The sequence below is a fragment of the Kogia breviceps genome, chromosome 18, assembly GCF_026419965.1.
Source record: "Kogia breviceps isolate mKogBre1 chromosome 18, mKogBre1 haplotype 1, whole genome shotgun sequence".
Classification (NCBI taxonomy): domain Eukaryota; kingdom Metazoa; phylum Chordata; class Mammalia; order Artiodactyla; family Physeteridae; genus Kogia; species Kogia breviceps.
Genome location: NC_081327.1, coordinates 10458456 through 10475190, shown reverse-complemented (window position 1 = coordinate 10475190; position 16735 = coordinate 10458456). Strand labels below are relative to the sequence as shown.

Below are 16735 nucleotides of genomic sequence, written 5' to 3'. Positions count from 1 at the left end.
GTTTCTTTTTTAACATGAGTTTCTATACAGGCTCCTTCTTGGCACTGAGGCTTTTGATGGATTTTTAGATATTCAGACAACCTCCTGTCATTTTCATAGATGGCAAGTCATTTTGATTTTTCCTGCTTTGTCTGGTGGACCACAGTAGGGCTTATGTGGCCAAGTGATAAATGGAATCTGAGCCCAAGTTCCACTCAGAGTGGGCCTGATAGGCCCTTGGACTCACTGTGTTTTTCCAGGTCCTGGTTGTATAATTGGAATAAGCTTTCTGACCCGTGGAGTCAGGGTCATTACAGTAGAAAGAGCCAGTGGAAGCCCCTAGAACTCCCCGTTTCCCAGGATAGTAATCCAAAAGCAATTCTAGCGGGCTTCCCTGGTGGCGCAGTGGTTGAGAGTCCACCTGCCGATGCAGGGGACACGGGTTCGTGCCCCGGTCCGGGAGGATCCCACGTGCCGCGGAGCGGCTGGGCCCGTGAGCCATGGCCGCTGAGCCTGCGTGTCCGGAGCCTGTGCTCCGCAACCGGAGAGGCCACAGCAGTGAGAGGCCCACGTACCACGAAAAAACAAAAGCAATTCTACATCCTTTGGAGGAATTGCAGAGATGAGTGACGCCATTAATGGCTTGAAAGAAGCAGGGGTAGTGATCTCATCCCTGTTCAACTGGCCTGTTTGGCCTGTGCAGAAGGCAGATGGATCTTGGAGAGTGACTGTGGATTCTTGTAAATGCAATCAGCTGGTGACTCCAATCGCAGATGCTGGCCCAAATGAAGTATCTTTACTGGAGCAAGTCAACACAGCCGTTGGCAGCTGGTGTGAGCTACTGACCTAGCAAATGCTTTTTTCTCCATATCACTTTCCAAGGACCACCAGAAGCCAGGATTATAAACCTTCAGTCTTGCCTCAGGCTGACATCAACTCTCTTGCTTTCTGCCATCATATAGACCAGCAGTCCCCAACCTTTTGGGCACCAGGGACTGGTTTCGTGGAAGACAATTTTTCCACAGACTGGTGGGGGGATGGTTAAGGCGATAATGCGAGCGATTGGGAGCCATGGGGAGCGGCAGATAAAGCTTCGCTTGCCCGCCGCTCACCTCCTGCTCTGCAGCCTGATTCCTAACAGGCTGCGACCGGTGCCTGTCCACGGCCCAGGGGTTGGGGACCCTGATATGGAACACCGAGAACTTGGTCTCTTGACGCTGGTCCATCACATTGGCAACATTTTGCTGATCAGATCTTATGAGCCTGAAATAGCATTTAGTGAGGAGGTTGACAATAAACCCACGGCTGGTATCAGTCAGTCAGTGTCCAATCTGGAGACAGAGCAGCACCAGTTACTTGAGCAGAATCATATCAGCTATTTTTGTTTGTTTCTTTGTTTTGTTTTGTTTTGTTTGTTTGTTTTTTTTGGCTGCACCTCGAAGCATGTGGGATCTTAGTTCCCTGACCAGAGATCGAACCTGTGCCGCCTGCAGTGGAAGTTCGGAGTCTTAACCACTGGACCGCCAGGGATTTCCCCTCTTATCAGCTATTTGAACAGAGAGAATTTAATACAAAGAATTGTTAACTAGGGATTCCCTGGCGGTCCAGTGGTTAGGACTCCATGCTTTCACTGCTGAGGTCCCAGGTTCAGCCCCTGATCAGGGAACTAAGATTCTGCAAGCCACGCAGTGCAGCCAAAAAAAAAAAAAAATTGTTAACTAGATGTAAAGTTGTTAACCCACTAACTGAAAGAGTAAAAAGAAAGCTAATGGATCCTGAAGGTAGCAGCTGGAGGAAGCAGCCACCAACCCGAGGGCTAAGGGGAAAGGGGAAGAAGTTGGAAAGATTAAACCTTAGAAACTCAGACGAGGGTCCCAATAGAGCTGAGACTCAGACCTTTGCTGTTTGTCTGGTATTGCGGATATTTGGTGGGTTTTTTGGATTTGAGCAACAACTGCTACCTGGGTATAACTTGTGTGTGCTGCTTTAATCCCTTTACCAAACAACCTGTAAGGCTTTTCATTTTGAGGGAGGCTCAGAGCATGCACAAGCTCTGCAGCAGGTCCTGGCTTCATGCAAGCTGATCTGCCACCTGGGCCTGATGACCTGGCACTTCCCGGGAAGTGTAGAGTGCTGGTGGTAAATAGGGAAGCAGGCACCAAGAGGTGACTCGCGTGCTGCTGCCTTTGGGTGCACATGATCTCTCCCTGACCTTGGTTTTGTTTTCAGCCTGTGCCACCTCTCTTTTCAGTATCTTTGGGGCCTCTGCCCTCTCTCCCCACCCCAGTTCTGTCCCAGTCTGTATTACCTCATGTGGTCTCAGTCTCAGCCCCTTTGGGGAGTGAGTGTGTCCCTCCTCCCAGGCCAGTGATCCAGGACCTTGACTCTTATTTCAGCCCCAGGGGGAGGACTCTACTTGAATTTGGAGTCAGTGCTGGGGCCCGGTTGAGCCCTGGGCGATGGAATCAGTATGCCTGGAAGGAGCATCCTGGGAGCCGGGTTCCAAACCCAGGAGACATCGCTCCCACCCCCCAATTTTACAGAGGACCGAAGGGAGGCCCAGAGACATGGAAGCCCCTGCTCCTGGTCACCCAGTGAGCTTGGGGCAGAGCCAGGGCTCTCTACTCCCACCCCCGGCCCTTCCCAGGGCCCTGCCCCCTCTGTCATGTGTGTGCACACGTGAGGCCACGTGTTCAGGTGTGTGCACTGTGCCTCTAGGGAATGCCCCCCACGATGTCATCACTCCTTCCTACACTTGTGTACAGGGCACGTGTTCGTCTGCCTGAGTCCACGTGGACAGTATATCACTGGGTCAGCCTGTGTCTGGGCACGCATGTGTGGATATGGCATGGTGTGCACATGGTGGTGGTGTAGACCTGACCGTGTACAGTGCTCACGTGTGCAGTGTGTGTGTGTGAAGTGCCAGGTTTTTTCCCAGCCTGTGTCCTGCCCACAGCTAACGACTGGCTGACGTCCAGTTGGGCAAGAGCGAGATGGCCCCTTTGGATCAGGCATTCCAGTGTGTCAGCCAGACCCCAACACGCACCCTTTTCTCCGCCGTACCCCACCCACTCCCCACCCTTCACCACTTCAGACCTGGACCCCAGCCACCCCTCCCCGACTCAAGACCACATGCAGCTTCTCCTGAGGTCATTATCTCAACCGAGCCGGGCGTGGTCCTGTGTGTCAGGGGTGGCTTCATGCACACATCTAGGTCCCTGGTGTCTGCCAGGGGCAGGAGAGTGGAGGTCTGTCTGTGCTTTATCGTCCCCAGCCCCTGCCTTTACTCCCTAGTGCCTTTGCCTCTCTGAGCCTCAGTTTCCCCTTCTATAAAATGGGCCTAGGAGTGGCCCTCAGGGAGCTGTTAAGAGGATTATACAAAATAATCTATATAAAGTGGCATCTAGCATGGAGCCTGGTACATAGTAAGTGCTTGATAAATGTTACCTGTTAATTGTTCATACAGAAGAGAAAACCAAGGCTCCAAGAGGGTCCTGAGTGGGTCAGCGTCCAGGCATCTCAACTCCAATCTCAGGCTCTCTCTTCAGGACCCCGGCATGGTGGGAGTGGTCAGTGGTAGGTTTTATAAAGCAGGGTCTCGATGATGAACTTGACTGGGGAGCGGGAGAGATTGGATGAGGCAGGGCAGCCGGGCAGGAAGGAGGCCACAGGAGCCGCTTACAGCAGACGTGAGGTGACAAGGGTCCAGTTGGAGGCCCGATGTCCTCTCTCTTTGCCTCTCTCTCAGCTTCTGATACTCTAAGTCGCTCCCTCAGTGCGTTCTCTCTAACTGCCCATCTGCCTCCCTGGCCCACCCATCTGCCCCCCGCCCCGCTTCCCCTCCAGCAGAAGGCAGACCTGGCTGTGGCTGCGTTCACCATCACAGCTGAGCGGGAGAAGGTCATCGACTTTTCCAAACCCTTCATGACCCTGGGAATCAGCATCCTCTACCGCGTGCACATGGTACGGTTCCCCTGGAGACATGGAGGTGGGGGTGGGGGCTGGTGCTGGGGCCGGACACCCCAGGGAGGCAGAGGCTGTGGGCTGGACCTCGGATGAGCCGGTGGGGCTTATGGGCCCCGGGGCTGGGGGAGGGGCTCAGGTCTGTGTGGCTCCAGCTCTCACTCCCTCTCCCACCAGGGCCGCAAGCCTGGCTACTTCTCCTTCCTGGACCCCTTCTCCCCTGCTGTGTGGCTCTTCATGCTTCTGGCCTACCTGGCTGTCAGCTGCGTCCTGTTCCTGGCCGCCAGGTGAGTCCACTACCTGCTGCCTGGGAAGGAGAGGGCGGGGAGGAAGCACGAGCTGGGGTCTCCATGCCTGACCTTTCTGTCGTCTGTCTGGACTATCCTCGGCCTCCACTTGGGGCCTCGGATTCCCTGCACCCTCCCTTCTCCCTTTCTGGCCCTGTCTCTGTATTTCCTTCTTGTGGTTCTGACTTTTGCTCCGTGGTTCTCTCTGGGCCTCTCCGCTTCCCGTTCTTTCTGTCCCCCTCCCCTTTTGCCTGCACTGTCTCTGTTTCTCTCTGTGTGTGTGTGTGTGTGTGTGTGTGTCTGTCTGTCTGTCCATCTCTGTCTCTCTTCCCCTCCGCTTTTGTCCCCCCATCTCTTCTGATCATGGTGGCTCTCTCTTTCCTCTGTTCCTCTCCTTTTTCTCCCCATTCCCCGTGTCTCTCCACAGGCTGAGCCCCTACGAGTGGTATAACCCTCACCCGTGCCTGCGGGCACGTCCCCACATCCTGGAGAATCAGTACACGCTGGGCAACAGTCTCTGGTTCCCCGTGGGGGGCTTCATGCAGCAGGGCTCGGAGATCATGCCCCGGGCGCTGTCCACTCGCTGTGTCAGCGGAGTCTGGTGAGAGGCTGCCTGTCTGTCCCAACCGGGGTTGGCCGGGGGTGGGGAGGAGGGCGGGGGTGTGGTTTCTGAGGCCTGGGCCCATTCCCATTCCCCACGCCAGCTGTGTGATAAGAAATGGGGTGGGGGCAGCTGAGCCCCAGCTCTGCCACTCACTGGCTGTGTGACCTTGGGTCTCCATGCCTCAGTCTCCTCATCTGAAGAATGGGGATAAAAATGCCCATGTCTCAGGTTGTAAGGATTCGGTGTGGCTAAGGGATGGGAAAGTGCCTCTGCTGACCTGAGGGGTTATAATCAGGACAGTGTTGGCATTGTTACTGCTGTCTTGGACATTGCCCGGGCAGTCACAGAGACACTGGAATCCTTGAGCCAGGACAGCCTTCACTGTCCAGACGCTGAGGCTGAGGCCCAGACAGGGATACCTGCTCCATCAAAGTCCCACGCGGATCCCGTAACTTTTTTTTTGGCCACACCTCGCATGGCTTGTGGGATCTTAGTTCCTTGACCAGGGATTGAACTCGGACCCTCAGCAGTGAATGCACCAAGTCCCAACCACTGGACCGCCAGGGAATTACCCAGACCCAGTAACTTATTTTGAACGGAACTTATTTTGCCCCCAAGACAAGCTCCAAGAACCTACGTGTCAGAGAGCAGACACTGACAACTGGTGGTGTCTGGCCCATAGTTTAAAAGTTTTTGAATTAGTTGGCATTTAAAAATTGGGTAAATTCACTTAAAATTCAGATTTCTCTCTTTGTTTTGTTTTGTTTCGGCCACACTGCGCAGCTTGCGGGATCTTTGTTCTGGGGAACAGCAGTAAAAGCCCGGAATCCTAACCACTAGGCCACCAGGGAACTCCCCAAATTCAGATTTCTCACTTTTCTCAAAGATTTGGGAGATCTGGTAGTGCTTGTCGGCTGGCGTTCCCACCTGGCGTCTATGCCTATTCCACTGGCCTCAGTCCTCTCGCCCTCCTTCAGCCACTTTTTAAAAAAATTTTTTGGCTGCATTGGCTCTTTGTTGCTGTGCACGAGCTTGCTCTAGTTGAGGCGAGCGGGGGGTACTCTTCATTGCGGTGCGCGGGCTTCTCATCGTGGTGGCTTCTCTTGTTGCGGAGCACGGGCTCTAGGTGCACTGGCTTCAGTAGTTGTGGCACACAGGTTCAGTAGTTGTGGCTCGAGGGCTCTAGAGCTCAGGCTCAGTAGTTGTGGTGCACGGGCTTAGTTGCTCCGCGGCCTGTGGGATCTTCCCCGACCAGGGCTCGAACCCATGTCCCCTGCATTGGATTCTTAACCACTGCGCCACCAGGGAAGTCCCCCTTCAGTCACTTTCTGGCCTGCCTTCCATAAGCACTCACATTTGCCACCCTATCTTTGAAATAGCAGCTGGTCTTGGTTGCAGTTCATATAACTCTTCTCAGCTCCTTTTCCTCACTAGAACCACAGAAGGCCGAGGAGCATGCTTAGGACAAGGAATATTCTCTGGTTTTATGGATTAGAAGATCGAGACCCAGAGAGAGGAAGTGGTTTGCTAAAGAGCATGCGTTTGACTAGAGGCAGGGCTGGGCTGAGCCAGCCTCCTGCCCCAGTGCCACCCACCCCATAGGCCCTGGGTGCCTCTCCAGGGCAAACTGAGTCATTGGGCCTCCTCCCCATCAGTCACAATCCATGCTCAGTAGTCATTCAGCAAGAGGTGCTTCTCAGGCCCTTCCATGTGCCAGGCACTCAGGTGGAAAATCAGTCCTCAAGAGGCAAAGGAACTGAGAATAAACAGATAAATAAACACAAGGACATCATATTTTATGCCAAGAATATGTCCCGAAGATATTGTTTGATTCAAAACTTGTTTGTTCAAGACTAGCCATAATGGTGGCAGATTTTTCTCTTTCCCAGCTAAGCGAGGCTAACTGCTACCATCTGGCAGTTGTTTGCAATTTGCTTGGTCCATTGGCTTTGAAACTTTTTGTTTGTTTGTTTTGGTTGCACAAGGTCTTAGTTGTACCAGGCGGGCTCCTTAGTTGCGGCTCCAGGGCTCCTTACTTGCGTCTCCAGAGCTCCTTAGTTGCAGCACGTGGGCTCCTTAGTTGCAGCAGGGCTTTGAAACTTTTTTCTTTAATTTTTAAAATTTTCTGGACGCGCCGCGTGGCATGTGGGATCTTAGTTCCCCGACCAGGGATCGAAGCCGTGCCCCGTGCTCAGAGTCCTAACCACTGGATGGCCAGGGAAGTCCCTAAACCTTTTTTTTTTTTTCTGTGTTGGGGGTAGGAGTTTATTGTTAATTTATTTATTTTTGCTGTGTTGGGTCTTTGTTTCTGTGTGCGGGCTTTCTCTAGTTGTGGCAAGCGGGGGCCACTCTTCATCACGGTGCGCGGGCCTCTCACTGTCGCGGCCTCTCTTGTTGCGGAGCACAGGCTCCAGACGCACAGGCTCAGTAGTTGTGGCTCACGGGCCCAGTTGCTCCGCCGCATGTGGGATCCTCCCAGACCAGGGCTCGAACCCATGTCCCCTGCATTAGCAGGCAGATTCTCAACCACTGCGCCACCAGGGATGCCCTAACATTTTTAATATACCGATGTATCAGATTATGTAAACTGTGCTATTGAAGAACCAAACAGGGTGCAGTGAAAGAGAACAGTAGAGAATGAGGGTGCTCAGGAAGGGCCCCTCTGAGGAGGTGCCATCTAGGCTGTTTCATCTGAAGGTGCAAACAGAGGCATGTCTGCCAAAGAGAGGGAGGCATGTGTGAGGAGGTGGCTGAGAGGGCATGAAGGGACCCTCTGTGACAAATCTGGCCGAGTTCCCCAGTCACGTGGGGGACCAGGGACCAGCTCTCTACAGCCCATCCCTTCTGCTCAGTCATGGACCCTCTTCCCCAGCTGGGCGTTCTCTGCCCCTTCCCATCGCTGTCACCCAGGAAGCCCCCAGTCACACCCCCTCTCCCACTGGTGCCTTTGACCCCAGGCTCACTCTTGGCTCCACCCCGAGTCTTCCCTCACATTCAGTCATTCAACAGATGTTTCTTTCTTTTTTTTTTCGCTGTATGGGGACCTCTCACTGCTGTGGCCTCTCCCGTTGCGGAGCACGGGCTCCGGACGCACAGGCTCAGCGGCCATGGCTCACGGGCCCAGCCGCTCCGCGGCATGTGGGATCCTCCCGGACCGGGGCACAAACCCGCGTCCCCTGCATCGGCAGGCGGACCCTCAACCACTGCGCCACCAGGGAAGCCCAACAGATGTTTCTTAATCTCCATATGTGACCTCGGCCTGGTGATTCAGCAAGCCAGGGCCGGTGGGGGTGGGTGCCAGTGCTCTAGGGTCTTGGCCGCCACCTGAATAGCAGCAGCTTGGCCAGAACTCCCCTCCTGGGCCCCTCATCTCCTGTCCACACGGGCCACAGCCTCCTGCCGCCACACCCAAGGTCTCGTCATGGTTCAGGACGGCTCTGCCTTGGAAATCAACATTTCTGGTTTTTATTTATTGATTTATTTATTTTATTTATTTCTGGCTGCGTTGGGTCTTCGTTGCTGCACGCGGGCTTTCTCTAGTTGCAGCGAGCGGTGGCTACTCTTCGTTGCGGCGCGCGGGCTTCTCATCGTGGTGGCTTCTCTTGTTGCGGAGCACGGGCTCTAGGCGCACGGGCTTAGTAGTTGTGGCTCGCGAGGTCTAGAGCACAGGCTCAGCAGTTGTGGTGCACGGGGCTTAGTTGCTCCGCAGTATGTGGCACCTTCCCGGACCAGGGCTCGAACCCGTGTCCCGTGCATTGGCAGGCGGATTCTCGACCACTGCACCCCCAGGGAAGCCCTCTGGAAGCAATTTTAAACCCAAGGAATCTGGCTCCAGATTCCATGCTCCCAGCCCCTTCACTAGTCAGCAGTCAGCCTTCTAGATGCTGGGGTCACTGCGGGGGGTACCACCAGTGGGGCACATGGCCACAGGGGGCAGGGTGGCAGTGGTGGCTCCAACCTGTAGCTCACCCCTCCCACCCCTCAGGTGGGCCTTCACCTTGATCATCATCTCCTCCTACACGGCCAACCTGGCTGCCTTCCTCACCGTGCAGCGCATGGAGGTGCCTGTGGAGTCGGCTGACGACCTGGCGGACCAGACCAACATTGAGTATGGCACCATCCACGCCGGCTCCACCATGACCTTCTTTCAGGTGGGGCCCCCGGAGCCACCCAGGCTGGGTCTCGGGATCCCCGCTGTGCACAGCAGCTCCGGGTAGGGCCGTGCATTCCTCGGAAGGTTCCCGTGGGGCCCGTAGGAAGTGAGCTGTCCTGTTTGGCTTGGACGCAGGTCTCCCTGAAGCAGGCTGGGCCCTGGATATATATGGTGGGGCAACTGCTCCCAGTTTCTCTGAATAAGGCCTGGGAACACTGGGAAGACAGGGCTGGGTGTCAAGCCGAGCTGAGGCCCAGGGGTGGAAGAGAGAAAAAGGGTTGAAAAACAGGCTGTGGCCCCTCCTTCCCAAGCCTTCGGTCCTCAGGATCCGCGCTGAGCTGGTGGGTGTGGGGTTGCCTTGGATCTGGCCTTGAGCAGTCTGTCTGTCTTGTGTGTCTCCTCTGCCTTTGGCTCTTCCTGTCTTCCTCTGGTCTCCCCGCTCTCTCGGGTTGAGGGAGACTCTCTAGAGGGCAGGGGACAGGGCTCAGGGGAAAGGCGGGAGTGGAAAGACCCTCACCCGTCGCCCCCTCACGCGCCCTCTGCCCAGAATTCGCGGTACCAGACGTACCAGCGAATGTGGAACTACATGCAGTCGAAGCAGCCCAGCGTGTTTGTCAAGAGCACAGAGGAGGGCATCGCCCGTGTCCTCAACTCCCGCTATGCCTTCCTGCTCGAGTCCACCATGAATGAGTACCACCGGCGCCTCAACTGCAACCTCACCCAGATCGGGGGCCTCCTCGACACCAAGGGCTACGGCATTGGCATGCCGCTGGGTATGGCGGCAGTGGGGCGGGGTGGGAGTCTGTGGGTCCCCAGGCAGCTGAAACCAAGATGTGTGAGCAGGCCAGGGGGCAGGCCAGGCCCTTCCCGAGCAGGCTGGATGTGCTGTGTGTGGCCTTGGGAAGGTGATGCCACCTCCCTGAGCCTCTGCAACCTCCACCTGCATATAAACAGGCCTAGGAGCAATCAGCTCCAGCCCTGGGGGGCTGTTTTGAGAACCCAGTGATACTGTGCACAAGTCAGTGCGTGTGAGCCGTGAGGCGTGCTGCCTTCCCCCATTGGTCTGAGGGCCCCTCGAGGGTGAGGACCTGTTTTTATTTTACTTCATATTCTCTGCACCAAACCCACAGCCTGGCTCAGAGCAGGTGCTCCAGTAACATAATGGATGTTGCTGGATGGGTGGAAGGGAGGGAGAGAGGGAAGGAGGGAGGCAGGAAGAATGACGGATGGATCTGCTAGGGAGACTTGGACATGCTTTTCCAGGGCTTGGTGCTGGAAACTCACCACCAATTTTGCCACCAAATTTTGGCATTTTGGCTTTTAAACCCACCTATATTCTGATGACCACTGCATTTCTTAACTATGACTACATAACAAATTACCCCAAATCTTAGCAACTTTGTGGTATGGTCAGTGCTATATCAGGGAAGCAGTACAGCCTGGTGCTTTGAGGGACAGCCTCTGGAGTCACAGCAACCTGGATTCAAATCCCAGCTTCCTCCCTGACTCAGGCAAGAGTGTCACGTGCTTCATGCAGATAATGAGGGTGGTAACACGTGCCTCACAGGATTATTGTGAGACTTAAATACACTTCTGTAGACCAAGGGTCTGGCACATAGTAGGTGCCTGATAAATACCAATCACCCCACTTGCCTGTATCCCTAGTTCCTGGCACCTGGTAGATGCTCAAGAATTATAGTGGTGAATGAAGAAATGAGTAGAGGGTAGGATATGGGTGGGGTGTTTGGGACCCAAGGATGGTTTAAGGGGAGGATCTGAGGGTAGAGAGGAAAGAGACGGTCCAGGGTTAGGGCCACGCAGGGGATAGATGTGGCTGAGGATTCATTCACGTGGCAGATCTGATGCCCTACTGTGTGCCAGGACTGCTCTGGGTGCTGGGATGCCACAGTGGGGAGCTAGCTGCTCAGCCCCCACCTCCAACCGTCTGCTAGGGGTGCAGACAGACAGTAAACACATAGCTTTATAATGTGATGTCAAGTAGTGTCAACTGCTCTGAAGTAAATAAGGGGAAGAGATGGACAGGGAGTGGGGTGCTTGCTGTCATTTTAAATAGAGAAGAGCCCCTGAGGCACCGTGTGAGAAGAGTCCTGAGTGAAGGGAGGGAAGGAACATTCCAGGCAGAGGCAAAGGTCCTAAGGGAGCCCCAGGTGGTGGGACCAGTGAATGCAGAATCTTGTTGAACATTTGAAGATTTTTTTTTCTGGCTGCAAACAGAGCCATTGGAGAGTTTTAAGCAACAGAGAGGCATGATCTATGGCTGTGTTTCTGAAATTGTCCCTCTGGCTGCTGTATTGAGAGGGGGCTGGCGGGGAGAGAGTGAGGGGGGGCCCCAGGGAGAGGGCAACGGTGACAAATGTGACGAGTGGGGCCTTGGCCCAGGGGTGGTTACAAGAGGAGGTGGCAAGCAGTAGTCAGACTTGAAGGTGGACAGGGAAGATGCTGGGGATGCGGCAGAGCTGGGAGGAGAGGAGCTGCAGAGGGGAGGGAACATCTGGGGTTTGGGCAGGCAGGGCTCCAGGGTCCCGATGACCGTCCACCCCACCGTGTGCCCGGTCCAGGCTCCCCGTTCCGGGATGAGATCACACTGGCCATTCTGCAGCTTCAGGAGAACAACCGGCTGGAGATCCTGAAGCGCAAGTGGTGGGAGGGGAGCCGGTGCCCCAAGGAAGAGGACCATCGAGCTAAAGGTGAGCCACCCCTGCACGCCGTGCCCTTCCCAGAGGCCCCTTGCCGCCCCTGGCCCACACAGCCCGACCCCTGGCTCTCCCCCTCCACCCCCAGGCTTGGGCATGGAGAACATCGGCGGCATTTTTGTCGTGCTCATCTGTGGCCTCATCATTGCTGTCTTCGTGGCAGTCATGGAATTCATATGGTCCACGCGGAGGTCGGCAGAGTCAGAAGAGGTGAGGGGGCTGGCGAAGGGCGTGTGGGAAGAAGTGGGGCCCCAGGGGCAGGGCGTGTGAAGACTATGGCATTGGGAGCCGTCACTGGAGGGATGCGAGGGTTGGAGGGCTGGGAGCTGGGGACGTGAGAGGATCGGAGCGACTCCGGGGGTCCAGGAGGTCCATGAAGAGGTGAGAGCAGGGAACTCCCTGACGGTCCAGCGGTTAGGACTCTGCGCTGTCACTGCAGAGGGCCCAGGTTCGATCGCTGGATCGCTGGTTGGGGGAACTAAGATCCCACGAGCCACGGTGCGGCCAGAAAAAAAAAAAAAAAAAGAGAGATGAGAACAGACAGAAGACGGGAGAGAGGGTCCACGGACATGAGGACAGAGGGGGAAGAGGGCGCAGGCAGAGATGAGGATGCAGGGGAAGGAGTGTGGAGGGGCAGAGAGAGAAGGATATGGGGAAAGAATGAGGCGGTAAAGCAGGAAGAAATAGGAGGAGAGACAGGGAGAAGGAGAATGCAGCCGAATGTGACAGCAGGAAGACAGACTTGCTGGCTGGTCTCAGCCCATACGCGGGCATGGTAGTACCCAGCCATACGCCTCCAGTGCTAACCGCCCCCCTCCCGTGCTCCTCCACTATTCCAACCTTTCCCTCTCTCTGCCAGCCTCCAGCCCCTCCTCCCCCTCCTTGTTTTGAGCCCGTGACCTTGCTTCTACTGGCCTGAGAAAAGCAGAGGAGTCAGAAAGCATGCCAAGCCCCACCTCTACATGCAGCTCCCCGCATGCTTTCTCCACTCGCCTCATTAGTGACTCCAGATGAACAGCCATGCTCCTCGCTAAGGCTTCTCCACATGCGTCCTGTCTCCTCCTCTCTCGCCTCCCCAAGGACATTCCTCAGCTGTTCTCTCCTTCCCTCTGGCATCATCAGCTTTTCTCCCTCTACTGGATCAAGCCCGGCAGCATACGGAGGTGCTGTCATTTCTCCCATCTTCAAGGAACCCTCTCTGGACCCCGTTTCCCCTCCTAGTCGCCACCCCATTTCTCCCCTTCTGTTGTAGCCTTGACAGGGTGTGTCCCTCTGCTGTTTCCAGTTTCTGTCCTCCCATTCATTCTTGGACACACTCCCATCCAGCTTCTGTCCCCACCTCTCTTCTGAAGCCAGTTTTGCCACCAGTGACCTCCGCATCTGAAATCCAGTGCCTGAGTCTCCGGCCTCATCATCATGAGGCAGCCATGGGCTTCAGCACAGCCGATCACTCTCTCCTCACAACCCTCTCTTCCCTGCTCCTGCCTCATTTTCCTCCTACCTCTCTGGCACTGTTTTGTTGGGGCACCCTAGGGCTCGATCCTTGGACTTCTTCTCCTCTCTTTCTCCATTCCCTTGGTGATCCCATCCAGCCAAATGTAAGACCATCTGTATGCTGATGACTCCTGTATTATTTATCTTTTGCCAAGTAACAAATTATCCCCCAATTTAGCAACTTAAAACAGCAAACTTCTATCAATTCACAGTGTCCATAGGTCAGGAATCTGGGAGCAGCTTAGCTGGGTGGTTCTGGCTGCCCAGTGTCTCTGGTAAGGTCATGGTCATGATGTTGGCTGGGGCGGCTGTTGTCTGGAGGCTCGACTGGGGCTGGAGGATCTACTTCCAGGATGGCTCACTGTCTCAAAATGTACCTATGAGGTTTTAATTTATGGAAGTGACTGAGCAGAAGAGGCCAATACCAGTGAAAGAAGAATTTATTACTTGCATGACGTGACAGGAGGGGCCCTACCACGCCACATAGGGCCACAAGGAAAGCACCAGATTTGGTCAGGAGGCAGAAGAAGGGAGAGAGAAACCTAGGGCAGAGCCTTTATTGGGGTTTCCATGAGAAAGGCAAGGCAGCTAAGGAAACGGCTTAGGACTGGGCAGTGTGAATGCTGTCAGCAGGCTCTGAACTAGAGGGATGGCCTCTAGTTGTCTGGTACCCGGCCATGGGTTGATCTAGGGCAGGGGAAATATTGGCTTGGTGTGTGAGAGTCAGATAAAGGGGGTGTATAGACTCAGGATTGGTTGGTTTTCATGTGAAAGGCAGGTTCCCAGCCCTCTGCTATCCCTAACAATTGGCTAGCTCTGGGAGGGCAGTCTCTCCCTGGCTAGTGAGATGTTTCAGATGTCAAAACATCCTAAGATAGAGAGAATAAAAATACACTCATTCACATAGCAGTTGGCAGGAGGCCTCAGTTCCTCACACAGGGACTTCTCCATAGGGCCGCTTGAGCGTCCTCACGCCGTGGCAGCTGAGTTTCCCCAGAGCGAGTGATGCAAGAGAGAGTCAGGAAGAAGCCAAAATGTCAGCTGACCTAGCCTTATTCTGTTGGTCACACAGTGAACCTCATACAAAGGCAAAGGGAAGTACACAAGGGTGTGAACACCCCAGGGGCAGGATCTTGGAGGCTGCCTACCATAACCCTCAAATGTGTATCCCTTACAGGGACCTCTCCCTGAACCCACGGTTTGTAAATTCAGCTCCATACTTGACATCTCCACGTGGATGTCCACCAGGTAGTGCGTGACATTGTGTGGCCAACACAGAGCTCCTGCCCACCCGTCAGGCAATGCCATCATTCCAGTTGCTCAGGCCAAAATATGTGGAATCACCCTTCACTCCTCTCTCTTTCTCACACCCTCTATCTGATCTCTTAGCAAAAACTGTTGGCTCCACCTTTGAAATATACCCAGAAATCAACCCCTTCTCACCTCCTTGGCCACCACCACCACTGTGGTCCAGCCACCGCCATATCCTGTCTGGTGATCGTAGCAGCTTCCTAGTGGGCCCCTGCTCTTGCCCTTGAACTCCCTACAGTCTGTTCTCAACACAGCTCCAGAGTGATCCTGTGAAAGCATAGCAGTCCTATGCTTAAAACTCTCCAGTGGCTCCCATCTGGCTCAGAGTAAAAGCCAAATCCTTACAGTGGCCTCTGGGCCTTACAGAAACCGGCCCCCATTGCTCCTCTGACCTCATCTCCTCCCTCTCCCCTTTGCCCGCCGCACCTTGGCCCCCCTGACCTGCTCCACATTCCTCCAGCACCTCACACCTGTATCCAGCTGAATTGTCTGCCTTCCCTCCTGCCAGGCCCCACGCAGCTCATCCTGCACTGCCTTTGTCTACTTGCAGGTCCTTATCTCAATGAGGCTCCCCTAAGGACCCATCTCAAAATTCAGCATCACTCCCCACCCACACCCGCACCTATTTTCCCAATTTAATTTTTCTCCATCTAACATACAACTTATATTTACATATTTATGTTTTGTCTCTGCACACTGGAATCTAACCTCCATGAGGGTAGGGACTTCTGTCTGTTTTTGTTCAGTGCCTGGAACACAGCAGGCAGTCAGCAAATACGTCTGGCAATAGTGCGTGCATGAATCAGTGGCCGAGGATGGAGAACGCATACGAGGGAAGGACTAGAAGCAGTTAGAAACTTTCGAGTGAAAAGGCAAGAGGAAAGAGTAGGAAGAGAGGAGCATGGATCAGAGGTGAAGGGCAGATTTAAGAACAAATCCAAGGAAGGGAGACGGGAGCGAGAAGTGGAGTTGAGAGGTGGAGAGACGAGACAGGAAGAGCACGGGGAAATAAGGGAGTGAGAGAAGACAATGGGAAATGAGGAGAGGGTGGAAGAGAGGAAGTGAAAGGGCATGCAGGCAAGAGAAAGAGGTGAACACGAGGTGGGGCAGGGAGAGCAGGAGGGTGTGGAGAAGGTTGCTGAGAGGACCAGAGGGGAAAGGACGGGGGAGGGGCGGCCTGCAGGAGGTCGCAGACAGTGACCACCGCTACCCGCGCCGCCCCCAGGTGTCGGTGTGCCAGGAGATGCTGCAGGAGCTGCGGCACGCGGTGTCCTGCCGCAAGACGTCGCGTTCTCGCCGGCGCCGGCGCCCGGGAGGCCCAAGCCGGGCCCTGCTGTCTCTACGCGCCGTCCGCGAGATGCGCCTCAGCAACGGCAAGCTCTACTCCGCCGGCGCGGGCGGGGATGCGGGCAGCGCGCACGGGGGCCCCCAGCGCCTCCTGGACGATCCGGGGCCGCCCGGCGGGGCCCGGCCCCCCGCCCCCACCCCTTGCACCCACGTGCGTGTCTGTCAGGAGTGCCGGCGCATCCAGGCGCTGCGGGCCTCCGGAGCCGGCGCGCCCCCGCGTGGCCTCGGCGCCCCCGCTGAAGCCACCAGCCCGCCCCGGTCCCGGCCCGGCCCCGCCGGCCCCCGCGAGCTGACCGAGCACGAGTGATCACGGGCGGGGCCGGGCGGGCGCCCGGACTGACCGCAGGGACTGGGCTCGCCCCAGGCCCCGGCCGCCCCCGCTTCCCTGGTGGGCGAGGGACGGGATTTGTGCCCCCGCGCGCCGGACGCCGCGATTTTGCTTTCGGTTCCCGGTGAAGTCTGAGGCTCGGCTCCGGAACCTGCCTGCGCCCCCTAGTGGACTCGCCAGAGGGTGCCGCGGACTCCCGCACTCCGTCCCCCACTGCGAACAAGAGGAGCGCAGGAACCGAGGACTCCGGGGGCCGAGGACTGCAGGGGCTGTTCCCGGAAGCGGAAAGCAGTTCGCGGGGAGAACCCCATCCTGGGACTGCTGGGGCTCCCCAAGACTTAGCGCAGCCCTCCCCACTTCTGGAGAAGTGGGAGGCCTCTGGGCAGATGGGTGTCCCCCCTGGTGCCCCTCGACTCTTCTCTTTCTCTCTTTTTTTTGGGGAGAAACCTCGGAATTTCTATGAGACCCCAAAAGGGGGGGGTCAGTTGGGCCCCCATCCCTCCCCCTGCCACACCCCAGTCCCCGTTGGAATAAAAAAAGAACAAAACCCCAAAA

The 16735-nt window shown here is 55.8% G+C and overlaps 1 protein-coding gene across 2 annotated transcripts in view; it reads left to right on the top strand.

Annotated features, from left to right (window-relative positions):
- Window positions 1–16735, top strand: part of GRIK5 (glutamate ionotropic receptor kainate type subunit 5) — a 50218-nt gene extending 33483 nt beyond the window's left edge. The window contains exons 13-20 of one of the 2 annotated variants that reach the window (XM_067020412.1): window positions 3826–3942; window positions 4120–4229; window positions 4657–4830; window positions 8819–8984; window positions 9534–9759; window positions 11566–11694; window positions 11789–11910; window positions 15731–16735. In XM_067020412.1, the coding sequence (XP_066876513.1) occupies window positions 3826–3942; window positions 4120–4229; window positions 4657–4830; window positions 8819–8984; window positions 9534–9759; window positions 11566–11694; window positions 11789–11910; window positions 15731–16159 (1473 nt within the window). In that variant the 3' untranslated portion in view covers window positions 16160–16735. The remainder of the gene's footprint in view (window positions 1–3825; window positions 3943–4119; window positions 4230–4656; window positions 4831–8818; window positions 8985–9533; window positions 9760–11565; window positions 11695–11788; window positions 11911–15730) is intronic. The other variant, XM_059045304.2, reaches the window with a different exon arrangement.